The 14,724-nt window shown below is 43.4% G+C and overlaps 1 protein-coding gene across 5 annotated transcripts in view; it reads left to right on the forward strand.

Annotated features, from left to right (window-relative positions):
- GLI3 (GLI family zinc finger 3) overlaps positions 1-14,724 on the forward strand; it is a 277,052-nt gene that overhangs the window by 147,900 nt on the left and 114,428 nt on the right. For all 5 annotated transcript variants that reach the window (XM_025200050.1, XM_025200054.1, XM_025200051.1 and 2 more), the window contains one exon: positions 9,193-9,298. In XM_025200050.1, the coding sequence (XP_025055835.1) occupies positions 9,193-9,298 (106 nt within the window). The remainder of the gene's footprint in view (positions 1-9,192; positions 9,299-14,724) is intronic.

Here is a 14,724-nt window from a genome sequence, read left to right on the forward strand (position 1 = left end):
GCAGGGAAGAGGAGAGGAAGGGTCAGAGGGAGAGAGGGAGGGGAGCAGGAAGAGGAAGGTGGGGGGGTTGTGACAGTGCCCCCTTTGCCACTGCCGCACCCCCCACTTCCCCCACTGCTGTTGCTGCTGTCCGGCCCCAAAAAAAGCCGGTAGAGAGGGTGGGGGACCATGGGGCCAGAAGTGAGGGGCAGGGGGGTGCATGGGGCTGGAGGTGGGCGGGGCACATGGGGCTAGACACGAGAGGGAGGACAACATGGCGGGGGGGGGTGGGGGCGGTGGCGGCAGTCTGTTTTCCCCCCGCCCCTAGTCATTCATGATGGGCAGTTTACTAGTTGGATAAAAAAGTGTTGTTCCAGAGACCAAAGTCAGTAGAAAGGCTCCCATTGACTTCAGGGAGCTTCTGATCAAGTTGATACATTAGTTTCTTTTGCTGGTTTCTCTTCAACTGTCTCAAGGAATTACCCAGTAATTATGCTAAAATCATCTCACCTTCTGCTGTATCTATTTGTAAATTGTTAGGGATCCTTAGATCTCACTAGACTTTAATTCTGATTCCCTCTTTAGCAGACATTCATGTTTCTATAGCTTCTCCAAGTTTCTTTTATACCCTTCCCTATTATTATTACCTTTACTTGAAAATTTCACATTGACAGTACCTACAAGATCTTGTCAAGTTATAAATGTTCACTGATACTATATGCCTGTGCATATACAGCTTATTTGGCTATACTCAATTTTTTAAAAGAGATTTTACTGTGTAGCTGTGCATCTTAAGCATACCATTTTGCTTATGGTATTAGAGGAGAAACCAATTCCATTTGAGCAAACTTTTCGGTAAAGCATTACTGGAAATTATGCTTTACTTTAAAGCATTAGGAACAAGCTTAAGTCCATACATTTTCCATGTTTAGCATATGGTTAATTCTTCTTGAAGTCAATGGGAGTTACCCGGGTGTGTTTGTGTGTCACAGGGTTACCCCCCCCCCCCCCCCCAAAAAAAAAATTGAGGTGCCATCCTCTATTGGCAGTCAGCCCAACTCTTGCCCACCACACCTTGATGTTAGTTGTTATACAGAATGCAGGAGGCTGCTCTGGTCTTTTTACAATGACCACCTGGATTGTGGTCCTCACCTTATGGGCCACTTCTGTGTCTCTGCACCTTCCCTCCTTGCAGCAGTTAGTAGAACATCTGCAAGGATGCCATCTGATGCAGCCCCTCTCTGGACCTTCCGACCCCTCAGCCTCTCTCAGCCCCACTCTGGGCCTTCAGACTCCTCGGGCTCACACAGCCACTCCCTGGACCTGTCCAGTCCTGCACTCTAATCCTGGCCCGTAGGCTGGGCCGATGGACCCCTCTGGTCCCACTATACTTGCTGGGCCTCATTCTCCAGGCCCTCAGACCTGTCTGGCCCTTCACTCTATTCCCCGGCCCCTTGCTAGGCCACTGGACCCATGTGGTCCCAGTCTTCCCTGGCCTCTTGCTGGGCCATTGGACCCATGTGGTCCGCGTGGTCTTCCCTGCTAAATACTTTTCTGTTGGAGTGTGCTCCCCTAACCTTCCCCCTCCATGGAGTAACCCACAAGGCAGTGGGAGCTGAGGCTTTTCAGTGTCCCATCCTCACCTTTCCCTGGAGTTGCCCATGCGTGGCATTTCATGGAGGCTGCCCAGCACAGGCAACCCCACCATGCTAACCAGTCCCAGCAGGGTACAATTTCAGGTCTTGCCCAGGACCAATCTTCAGGTCTACATAATCTTACTCATCCATCTCTGGGCTCCCCCTAACTGTCCTACACCCCTCCTGGGCTGTGAACCACCAGGCCCCCTGGCCTGGGTACATCTCCCATCTGAGTCCTCCATCTCTGGCCCCCTGCTCATTCTTTGGCCCTTTTCCTTGATCCTTCCTCCTCACATAGCCTAGCACCAGCCATCATCATCCTGTGCTGAATGCACCTTGACCCCTTTGTCTCAGCTGTGGCCAGCTGAGAATTCCAGGATCTCCCAGCTCTGGCATGGCCTATTTCACCCTTCAGCTCTTTCTGGACCCTAGTCCCACACAGGCCAGTTGAGATTCCCAGGGTCAGTCCTCCAGCTGTCAGCCTTCTTGTCTTTGTCAGTCCGCCCTCTTGGGCCTCCTCCATACATCACTTCCTCTCTCTGGGCTCACCTAGAGACCTCCATAGATCTTCCCTAATACATCCCCTTCTTCCTCTGGGGTCATTCGGGCTGCTCAATAGGCCCACACACTCTGCCCCACTCACTGTGTTCACCCAGACACTTCACTAGGTTTCCCAAACATGAAGTCCCTCTCTCAAGGCTCACCTGGCCTCTCAATAGGCCCCTGTGCACTCAGCTTCTCTCTTTCTCTCTGGGCTCATCCAACTTCTCAACAGGCTCTGGACCCCTTCTCAGGGCTGGACCCCTTCTCAGGGCTCTGGACCTCCATACTGGTTCCCCAGGAACCTCCTCCTTCCCCTTAGTTCCTACCCAAACCTCCAGATGTTATTTTCCTTGCTGGCATTTAGGAGCAGCAGCCTACCTGCTGGGTGATATTCCTTCACCAGCTCCTAAAATATTACTGCCCGCCCTACTCTCAGGTCTGGTCTGGGCTTATGCCCTGACTAAACCTCAGGTATGGGTTTATACCATGTCTAAACCCAGCCCTCCTCCAATCAGGTGACTTCCTTGATCATGCCTGGCCTCACCTGCTGGCCCCTTGGGTCAGCTGACTCCGCAGTTAGCCCAGAAGCCCACCTGCCAATGGCTCAGCAACATGCCTGACCTCTTAACCTGGCAGCCACAGCAAATGCCCTGCCACAAAATGCGTTTCTGAATTGGGGCTTATGGCCCTATTTAGGCAGCTGGCTCTATACAGATAGATTCTTGAGCCCGTGTAGTCTGTTGACTTCAGCAGGGTCCATAGAGATTCAGAGCTCAGGCTACACGGATTATGATTGCAAGGTCTAGGCCAGTGATTCTCAACCAGGATGGTGGGGCACCCTGGGGTGCCATCAGATCCTTTGAAGGCTGCCATGAGTTATGAGGATATAAGTAAGGTGTGAGGAGGTAAGCAGATAAGCCAGGCTCAGACTTGTCCCTGCCTGGATGACCCCCACCCCTTCTGGCCAGCCCCTTTGTAAGGAAGTAAGCACTGTAATATATAAACTAGTTTTTGTTATTGGGTGCTGCCACTCAATTCACAAAAATTGCAGAGGGGTGCCTTGAGTCCAGAAAGGTTGAGAACTACTGGTCTAGGCACAAGTTAAAGGAAGTCAATTTAAAATCTTTGTATGTGCTTATAAGAAAGCTGGGCCTGGCAGAAACTACCTGTTTTCATCTCAGCCAAATTTTCCACAACAGGTATTTATTTAATGAACAATTCATAGATTTCATAGATTTCATAGACATTAGGGCTGGAAGGAACCTCGGAAGATCATCGAGTCCAGGCCCCTGCCCCAGGGGCGGGAAGTCAGCTGGGATCACAGGATCCCAGTAAGATAAATGTCCAATTGCTTCTTAAAGGAATCCAGAATAGGTGCTTGCACCACCTCTGGCAGCAGTCTGTTCCAGGTCTTGGGGGCTTGGACTGTAAAGAAGTTCTTCCTTATGTCCAGTCTGAAATGGTCTTGGAGAAGTTTGTGACCATTTGACATTGTCACCCCATGGGATGCTCTGGTGAACAGGCATTCCCCCAGATCCTGATGCACACCGCTTATATACTTATAGGCAGTCACCAGGTCCCCCCGAGCCTGCGCTTTTCCAAGCTGAAGAGTCCTGTAGCTCTCAGCCTCTCATTATAAGGCCTGGTTTCCTTCCCTCTGATCATGTGCATAGACTCTCGCAAGCTTCTCCACATCCTTTTAAAATTGCGGCGCCTTTTTGAGATATCATGACACATCATGAAGATTCTTGAGACATCATGAAGACTGAAGTTGCCTTGAAGATTTTTTTTTTGCTGCATTATGATGGTAGAGGGGAAATTTCTGGTGACAAACCCAAAGAGTTTTGTTGAATGTTTTTTAAATTGACAGTTCATAAATGGAATCTTTTTAGGCCACTTGTCTATCCTTTTGTTAAGGATCTTTATGTGCATAAGCGGGGAGGTAACAGAGTGGTTGTCACATCTTGCTACTGTTCCATAGGCATGTGTGCAAGCCTCTGCTCCAGATACATATCAGAGGCCACCCTCAGCTGAACTAGCTGTACCTGGATGCTTGGTCATCCAGGCTTGCATACCTTTGGCTGTAGAAATGTGCACACTTTGTTGAATGCTAAGGGTAGAAGGACTCTTGGCTTTGAGGTCACAAGTTGTATAGATGGTGAAGACCTCTCTGACAACAGCTAATAAACAGTAAAAACCATATTTCTCCTTCCCTCTGCAGGTATTCTCTTTATTCTTATTCACCCTCTAAGCAACACAATGTAAAGACAAATGGCACAATAAGGCCTGTAATATTTTTATAGTATCTCTAATGAGACAGTGGGCCAGATTCTAGGCTAATGAGATGACAGGCCTCTCCTCTCAATTACTGTTTGGGAAAAGAATGACCAACAGGAAACTGATTATAGTCTTAGTTACAGCCACACACATATTTTAAAATTAATTTCTAATTAAATACATGCTAACAAATTACATATTTATAGGGTTCCAAGTGCATTCTAAGTGGAGTCATAGGTATTAGGGGCTTTTTCAGATATCCATTTGATATAAGAGTATTTTTCATATCAATATTCAACGCTCTTCAAAGTGGAGAGCTTTTTAGACCCCTAAGCATGTAGAATTTACTGCTTACCTCTGTGTGGGAACTTATCCACACATGGCAGAATTTGAATTCCCTCAGTAAAATTGATTCCACTAGTTCTGCACATTATTCTCCCTGTCTCCCATTTAGCATGTTAGTTTGCTGACAGTAGAGTACACAGCACTTAGCAGCTGGTTTGTGGAACCATCAGTCAGGAAATTGTATGATAAATAGGAGGTAGCCAGGTTTAGTGGCACTTTATTCTGCTTCAGCAGTTTTAGCCTGACTTTGGAAAAGTCATCATGTGGTGTTTTTTCAAGGGTTGCAACAGGAGAAGGCTACAGTGCAGTAAGTTATTACACATAGACTTGAGTTATGATGTTCATCGACTGTATTGCTCATGTGTAAATAATAAACTGTGAGATGGTTAATAATGCTGGATGCTAGGTATGCAGCTTGGTTCTAGTCATGTGGGGTTGACTTAGACAGCTCCCTGTGCAATGATGGAATACGTCTGTTTCCCAGATGGTAACTACAAAAAAGATGCAGCCAAGATGTGCAGAGAAACTTAATGTTAGTAGACCCAAAAAGGATTTTTTTTTAGATTTATCCAATTGCATTTCAGTGAAGATGAACAGAATATATTGCAGTGTATGTCTACGTACAAACAGATGCATCAAATACTAATTATTGGGTACTTTATCTTTCATCTGTATACTTAGACTGACTAGAGTTTTAGGTAGTTTAAAGGACATTCTTTTAGTCCTGAGAGAGGAAATTACAGATCACATTTTACTTTATGGCTAATGCTGTGCAAGATTAAACTGTATTTCAGTGGGTAAATAAAGAGTACTGCACTCTAAAGTAGATGCTTAACTCAGATCAGCAAGGATGAAAAGTAAACTCTGCATCATACACATATTTGTTCACTGTATAGTCTATGCCATCTATACTGTACCATATAGTTTAGATCAGGGATGGGCAAAATATGGCCTGTGGACTGGATCTGGTCCACGGCGAGTCTTTGTCTGGGCTGCAATGGGTCCCTTGGTCCTGCCTGGCACAGGCACAGTCCAGCTGTGGTGTATCCTGCTGCCCTCTGCGTACATAGCGAGACTGGGGTGGGTCCACAACTGGACTGCCTTTCTAGGCAGCCCAAGTGGCAGGCGGCTCCTTTTGGCTGCCACCAGTGGTGGCCCCAGTGCTGCGTGCCCAAGGGGCAACAGGACATGCTATGGGCAGGTGGTGCTGGGTGGGCCAAGTCAGGGCTGTGCTCAGGTTCTGACTGATCCGCTCTGGTGGGGGTGAGTCCAGAGTAGGCATGGGGCGCACTGGGGCTGCACGCTGCTGGCAGTGGCAGGGAGGCGCTGTAGGGCACACGGGCTCCAGGCTGTTGTGGGGCAGAGGCGGGTGCTGACCTGCTCTGGGAGGCACGTTTGGGGACTCCCATGCACACCCCACCATACCCTCAAGCCCTCCCCTGCAAACCCCACAACCACACTCCCCCACACACAATCCTCCCCCCCACACACACCCGTGTGCCTCTGGGGGGAGCCCCGCTCACTGCTGTGTGCACACAGCCCACCCTACACATGCGCCCACACCCCCTCCATGCACACTGCACACCCACCCCTTCACACACACACCCCAGCCACCCTCCCCCTCAACACACCCCACAAACCCCCCATATCCACCCACCCACATCCACACATACCCCCACATCCTCCTCTTCACCCCACATACACACATGGACACCCACAAACTTCATATCCACCCCTCCATACCCCCCCACCCCTCCACACTCCCCTACAATATACAAGAGTAAGACCTCATTTTGAGCTATTATGCAATCACCTCTATATACACCACACAAATACACACAAATCAGGACAAAAATATTTTTAAAAATAAAATTTAAATATGTTATTGTCAATGTTTGATTTTTAGTATACAATTTGTTTTTTTTTCCAGTTGCAAGATGGGAAACCCCCTTTCCAAAAGGAGTACTTCTGGGGACAATGGGAGGGATTTCTGGTGGCAAAGGTCAGGGGTTAGGGGGCAGGACTTCTGGTTCCAAAATGGTGACCAGAGGGCAGGGCACCTGTCAAGGGACGGGGCTACCTTTGCAGCTCTGGAGAACTCACCAAAACTTGTTAAGTGGCCCACCAGCCAAAATAATTGCCCACCCCTGGTTTAGAAAGAGTAGGGTTCTGTCAGATTCAAGTAAAGGTTGCAAAATCTGGCCCTTGGTGCTCACACCTCCTCTATCTCCAGTGTTCTTCAGAGTTACTATGAGAGATGCAGAGGAAGGGGAGGTTTTATTGAAGAATCTGTATGTATGTGTGTCTCATAGAGGAAAGTAATGAACATGTGCTTTTATTATAAAGGTTAGCAGTCTTTTTTTATTTTAAACCCCCAAACTTCTACTCAAAGTAAGAGTATGGCCTAAATTCAGCTCAGAATATTGCACAAATAGGCACATGGTGGTGCATGGGGTGCACAAACAAGGCATCAAACCATATAGATATCTCTCTCTGCCATTTTTTCACCCCAAAGCATTTCCCTCTGAAGTTATATTATTCTCTGGTTTCTGGGGCTGGTGACTGATGCAAAATGCATTTTATGCACTAGAAGCAAGTAACTTCTCGTCCACCAACAACTATTAGTCCAGCACTCATATAACAGGGTCCTGTGATTTACCCTGATTCCCCTGGAAGCCAGTGGGCCTCTGATTAATGTCCAGTTAGTGGCACATGGCTAGAATTAGTGCTATCATGAATAAGGTTTCCCTGCTTATGTTAGTAAATCACAATCATTTTTCATTTATAGGACCAAGTCCTGAGACAGTAAATGGGAGAAATGTGCAATTGTAGATCTTACTGTATCTAAGATTGTAGCATTGAGCAGATTATTTCAAATGTTTCAAAATTTTCTAAAAGAAGTATAGATATTTGTACAGAATTTGTGTGAATCCTCCTCTACCCCTGATATGTTCACTCTGCACTTGGTTTTTTGCCACGTCCAGTTTTTCAGGTCAAAACTTTGATAAAAAGCATTCTCCCTTTCTGACCATCTCTTGTTGGTGTGAGGCAATTGTCTTCATTGTTAACATAGTCTAAGAAAGAAATAACAGAATTTAAAAGAAGAAAATACAAATAGAAGATAACTTAAGAGTCAGCAAGCAAGACTGAAACAGGCATCTGGCTTGGTTTTACAGATAGAGCATAATTAAGGATTTTCTTTTTTTAGAATCATTTTAGTGAAAGCATGACACTACATAACATCTGTTCTCATTAGCTTTTAGGATCACATAAACATGTGGATTTAGTATAAAGTAGAACATAGTGAATAGTTGGTAGGGACCTGCATACCATAGGAAACATTTTGCTTTTCAGATTTGCAGAACTGCATGAACATTGTCTCCTCCATTCAGGAATGTAATGGTGCATGAAATAGCTTAGAAAAGGATGTTTTTACATAAAAGGTTGCAAAGGTGTGAAAATGTTGTTTGAGAGCTATAGTAAGCTTTTGCCTTCTCATCCACAATCAGGGAGAGATTTTACTAGACAGTTATTTGGAAAATACAGGGCCAGACTGTGCTGGACCTTATGCAAGCTACGTAGCAGGGGGTTGTGGAAGAGACTCCAGGTAACCTTCTGCTCCTGCATACCTCATACCAAGGCTGTCTGGAAGTAATAGGAAGTGCAGTGGCAGCTGCAAACTAGGCCTGCCCAGGAATAACTAGCTGGAAACAGGGAGGAGGAGTAATCAGAGCAATGGCTTTTTCCCCCTACATGTCAGTCGGCAGAGGTGTCCAGCCACATGGGAGAAGGACGCCTGATCCTTTTCAAGGGCTGCATCAAATTAATCCCCTTGCCCTGAGGCACATACCTCCTGATGCTCCCTGTGGGTGCAGTGTAGCTCAGTGTCTCTCCCAGCACAGGCTCTACTGACCACATTTTCCTTCTAACGTCATTGTGTAATTTACTCCAGATACTACTTAGCGTGCTTGCCGTTTTAGTAGTGCATTCCACTGAATTATTTTGTTTTACTGTATGCTATTTGTATTCTATATTTAGGCTTTTCTTTCTCTGACAGTTTCACTTATTTTAATAAAAAAGAATCAGGAATGCTTATGAAAGTCTTCATGATCCTTTTGATCTGACACTTCACATATGTGCACTGTAATTATTTATTGAAGACTTCTTTACGTAATTTGCCGTTTAAGATATATAAAGAGAATATTCAAATAAATAAATAAATATTCATGTCAATCAATGCAAATTGTATGGGCCAAACTCTCCTCTCACTTATGGCAGGCTTGCATTGGGAGAGGAGAATTAGACCCAAAGGCATGCTACATGTCATATGTAATTTTAGATGCATAATCAATATACAAAAATAGATGATAAATATATTCAGATTTAGACCCTTGTTTATTTATTTTTTCAGATCCGCCTCACCTTTTCCCAGCATTCCACCCTCCTGTGCCAATTGATGCAAGACATCATGAGGGACGTTACCATTATGAACCATCTCCCATTCCTCCTCTGCATGTGTAAGTATTAATGTTTTCCACATCTCTTTTTCTCATGGTGCCTAGAACAAGAGAGAGGTATTTGAATCTTTATGGTACTTAAAACTGTGTGTCTGGAAAGCTTTGCAGGTCTAGCTCAAGAGGAAGATTTACTTTTGGAATGCATTGAGTTTATCTGTTCGTGGGTTCACTGAAGCAAAACCAGGCTGGTGCCTTAGGAATGCCTGTTACAATAGGTAGCTGGCAAGTGTTACCTATATATTTTGCTGACATTTATTCTATGTACTGTCATTCTATAAATACTAAATTAAAAAGCACCGAGCCCTGTGAAATACCACTAGACAAAACGTGTATTTTGTCTGGATTAAGCTTGGGATTCTTCATAGCTAAAATTTCCTGTAACGTCAAAGCTTTTTCTCAGTGACTGCTATGAAGTGTAATGAAATTTTTGGTAAATTTTCATAGTCCCTGTTGTACGAGTGCACAGGCAATCAGTTGATTGATGGGAATGTCACCCAAACAAAATGGCAAATGTGATAGAGCACATGGGTTACACAAAGATAAAAGAAAAGAATACCAGTGATAACATGCATTAGAAAAAGCACGGGAGGACCCTTTAGAAATAAATATTATCTTACTCTGTGTGAAGAGAGAAATATCAGAATTACAAAATAAAACAATGATCTTCAGTTGTAATATCCAGAAAACTGCCACATACCATAAAAAATGGAGCTATAAGAAGGGCTTACTTCTTTGCTAAAAGGCTTGATATATATATTTAATCATATCTAATAATCACCTCTCATACCAAGAAAATACAAGAAGAAAAGCACAAGTAATACTTTGAAGAATAATGCTAGTTGTTTAGATGGCAGATTGCTTTGCTATGGCTATTAGTTACAGCTGTGTAATTACATATATGCAGAAGAAAAATGAAGTTGTTTTAAAACAAGTCCTCCTCTGTGAGCAGAATTAATTGATATTAACAATCCTAACTACATGCCCAAGTACACACACAATATTTTACTAACAGTTTTTTGGATCAGTCTCCTATTACTGAATTGTAATTTCAGAGCAAATTTGCCTGGAGGTAAGTAATAAATCTGTGTTGCAGTCTTCCATGGGCATTAGAGGAAAAGTGGGTATTTATAGAAAGAGAGAGTACAGAAACTTGTTATTTATTCCTCAGATTTTCACTGTGCTGTCCGCAAGTATTTACACCAGAGCCAAATGCACAATAAAATACATTTGAATAAAGATCTTGATTTAAACCTCCCATGCAAAGATGAGGGCTTTTTAAATTAAGATGAAGGCATCATACACATTCACTCTGTTGCTTTTAGGTTTCTCAGTGCACATGAAGCTAAATTCTGACCAAAGATTTTTAGACTCTTCCTGTTATTTTGTAAAATCAGTGTGTGGTTTGAGGCCTAGGGCATGAACCTGCCCCTTTTTTGAAGTGAGTAGGAGTTTTGACTTTGGCTTTTTCAAGGGCATAGTTGTGTAAGTGAGCACAATGTAATAATACTTTGTATTTAAATACTACCAGTCATTCCAAAGAACCCCAAATTCTGGCTCAGTTGTTTGCTTGAACAAAAGATTGCAGGGCCAGTCCTTGTGAAGAATCTGTTAACTGTTGCTGAAGTGTATTAGGATCTTGGACAGATTGCAGAGATGTTTTACCATTGCTGGGGATCAAATGGGGTAAATGGAAATTTTGGGTGGGGAGACTGCAGTTATCCACTTTGAAATAGGATCAGGACTTGGAGCTTGTGCACCTGTACTGACTAAAGTACCACAAGTTCCTCAAGCAACCAAAAAAAGGTAAGGATTTCAGTGTCATGTTTCCTCTGAAATGTAATAATACACGTTCTTACACTACACATGGTCAGTAGAATCAGTAGTGTCTCAGAAAGAACTGTGCTGCTTATTAACTCACAAACACCACCATTTCTGCTGCACCCTAGAGGTTTCTCATCTGAGGAGACAACATACGATTGCAAGAGACAACAGATCTTAGCATGTGGTGACGTGGCTGCAGGCAGTTGTCTTAGGCACATATTGTAGTGTCAACCTTAACTTCAAAATTAAAATTCCCTTGATATTATTGCTTTATTTTTACACAAACTTCACTAGAGTTTTCCATTCATTTGGTTCTGCCACTCTTGCACAGGTATGAAATAAACTAGGACAGACCTTTGGTGCCATTATGACCTTGTAATTAAATGTAAATATGTAATTAGGGAATTAAAAAAATCTGTCACATTCCAGCAGCAGCTTTGTAGGTGTTAAGGTTTGTCATGTTTTTATCATTTTCAAAAATAAACACTAAACTGTATGCATGACATATTTCAACCACTCTCTTGTAACTGTTACGGTTTCTGGTGCAACTCTAGACTAAAGAACACTGGATTTTAGTCTAGCTGACATTAATTGCTCTTTTGGGACCATTACTTGGTTAGCTGTCCTAATACCTAAAAAAAAATTAAAAAAAATAAAAATAAAAAAAGCTAACATAAAATTATTTCAGTTTTTAGGAGATAGGGCATAGGACAGAAATTATGGAAACTGTTTGTCTACTGAGATTCCCTTATTCTCTGCTGCATATATTACTCACCTGTCAAAATAAGGATAATGATGCTTACTCAACTTTGCAAAGATCTTTGAGATGTACAACCTAAGAACTGCTTAAGATTTGCTGGAATTAGTTAGTTATCATGCAGTCAGAAGAAAAGTATACAGAAATTTCAAATGTCAGTATATGTCAACTCCTGGGCTCCCCATAATGTCATTTTTGAATGACAGGCAAATCCCAAAAATATTCCATGTTATACACCCCTAAAAAAAGGGGTGCATGTTTATGATGGAATTGCCGAGAGATGCTTATGTGTAGTAAGACTAAGAGGCACTGCTATAATTATGCTATCGTATCCTATCATTAAAGATTCCAATTGAAAGAGGTTTATAAATAGCTCCTCTTCTTAGATAAACCACCCTACATTAAGGCATCAACGATATGGTACAGAATTAAATTAAAATCTCATAAAATGAAATATGTTCTGTATTAGCTGTTTGACACTTAATTTGCCTCTGAATGAGTAGAGGAAATCACAAATTAACCTGCCTTTGTTTTTCCAACCATGGCTTATTAGGTGTTAGAACAACTGCAATTACAGCCCAATAATAACCCCCAACCCTTATGAATATGTACTGAAACATGTCACTTTGTGTTACCGAAACCTGTTTGTTAGGACTGATTTAGTTTTCCTAGGATTTCTGAAGTACATCTTCAATTTATGGCTTAGCAGGAAGACGAATAAAACTTTAAACTGTTCTTCAACAGCAGCATTAAAATAGTGTTATTAAAATCTTTGTCTCATTTCTTAAATTCAGTGCATTTATCTTAATTTTAGATCGTTTCTACAATGATACAATTTTTTATTGAACTTTAAAGCTAAATCATTTTATGGTTTAGACACAAGAGAATTAAAATATGCCAAGTAATCTATGTATTTAGTTTTTTTTCTGTTTATGTGCTTTGTTCTTTCTTGAATTTTTCAGAATGATTTCTTTAAAAACAAATCATTCTGTATTTAGCAGTACTTTTTTACCCTTTCAATTTGCCAGTCTATCTTCATATAAATCCACCTTCTCCTATCAATCACCAGCCTGTTGGCCATACCTTTACTATGTTTGGAACCATGCTGGAAACAAGTGTTATTCAAACATAGTTGCCACTAGAAGCAGGCTTGCCCTTACCATTATGAAAAGGATTTTTTTTCTTTAAATCAGATTGTAAAGAGGCTATAGACTACCTTGGTTGGAAGTCAGATTGATGAGCATAATTTTCCTTAACATGAAAGATCACTATCAACACTTTGCACCATCCGGGAACACTTAGAACCTTGCTATCTAAGATGGAGTAAACCCAGGTTAGTGTAATTAACTCCAACTCAGCTGCTTTAAAATTTTACTTCCTATACAGGATGAGGGTATCTCATTTTTTAAAGGAATTAAGAGTTTTTAATGACTTTTACATTGCAGGAATTGCCTTAGAAGACAAGCAGATTTTTAAGTTTCAGGACTGAATATAGAATAATACTGCAATAATACACTCTGAGAGCCTTACCCACTTAGCAAAGTAGAGTTTGTGCCCTCCACTCTTCTTATACATCATTTCTGAATTTGACCCACTACATATATAAGAGAATGGGTCCAAGTACGTAAAGGAATATACAGTGATAAAATTTGTGTTAAGAGTCCAATGGGAGGTGTAGCAAGTGACAAAGTCACTGAGCATGTAAGCAACCTCACTGGCTTCTATTCAGTTACTTTACTTCTTGTTTGGAAAATGTATACAAAAGCTTGCACAACTGGGCCCAACTTCAAATCAAACAGTCTGATTCATTAGTACTCTGTATCTTGCATAGTCATTACAGCTGTATATGGGGAGTATGAAATGCAGAAGGGGCTGTTCTAGGTCCAGTCCCTTTAGTATCTTCATTAATGGCTTTGGAAGATGGAACTGAATTTACACTTATTATTAGGGGTGCACCAATAGAGATTTTGGGGGCTGATACCAATAGCCAATTGGCCTGATATGGCCTGATATGGCCGATAATTTGGACAATAAATGCCCGTGCATGTGCGCAGCTGCAGTGCAGCACATAGACAGCGAGGAGCATAGCATGGCTCTATAGCTAGGAGAGCTGCGTGCAGCTGGTAAGTCTGTTGTGGTTGAAGGGGAGGGGAGGGGATGCAGGCTGGGGCTGGGGCTGCGCTGGGCTCTTCCTGGTACGTGGTGGGGGAGGGGGGTTGGGCTGGGGCTGTGCTTAGGTCATGTTGGTGCTGGGAGGAGGTTATGGGGGGCCTGCAGCCACCCCAGATTTCACTTTAGCTCTCCTCTCAGCACTGCTGCTGCCCACCCTGAGCGCAGGCCAGGCCCAACCCCCTGCTCCCCCACATGCCGGGAAGAGTCCAGCACAGTCCTGGCCCCAGGCCACAGCTGCAGTCCACCCTGCCTCCCCCCCAGGCAGATCTGGGGGCACACCCCCCACCAGGGTGTGAGTAGCGGTGGGAGGCATCTTCTTACCCCACACCCTCTGGATGAGCTGCGGTTTTGTCCCGTGCCCCGCCCTGCCCCAGCTGGGCAGCGCCTGCCCTACTCTCTCCCTCACCACAGGAGCCTTGATCCACAACAGACTTACCAGCTGCACACAGCTCTTCAAGCTGCCGGGCTATGCCCTTTGCCGCCTACGTGCTGTGCTGCAGCTGCAAGCATGCACGGGCATTTATTGGCCAAATTATCAGCCATATCAGGACGATTTCCTATGCAGTCACTTTTTTTATATTGGTGCTGATCCGATATTGGACTGATATACCGGTGCACCTCTACTTATTACATTTGCAGATGACACTAAGCTGAGTGAGGAAGTAGACACATTAGA

Source organism: Alligator sinensis, unplaced genomic scaffold, assembly GCF_000455745.1.
Source record: "Alligator sinensis unplaced genomic scaffold, ASM45574v1 scaffold254_1, whole genome shotgun sequence".
Lineage (NCBI taxonomy): Eukaryota > Metazoa > Chordata > Crocodylia > Alligatoridae > Alligator > Alligator sinensis.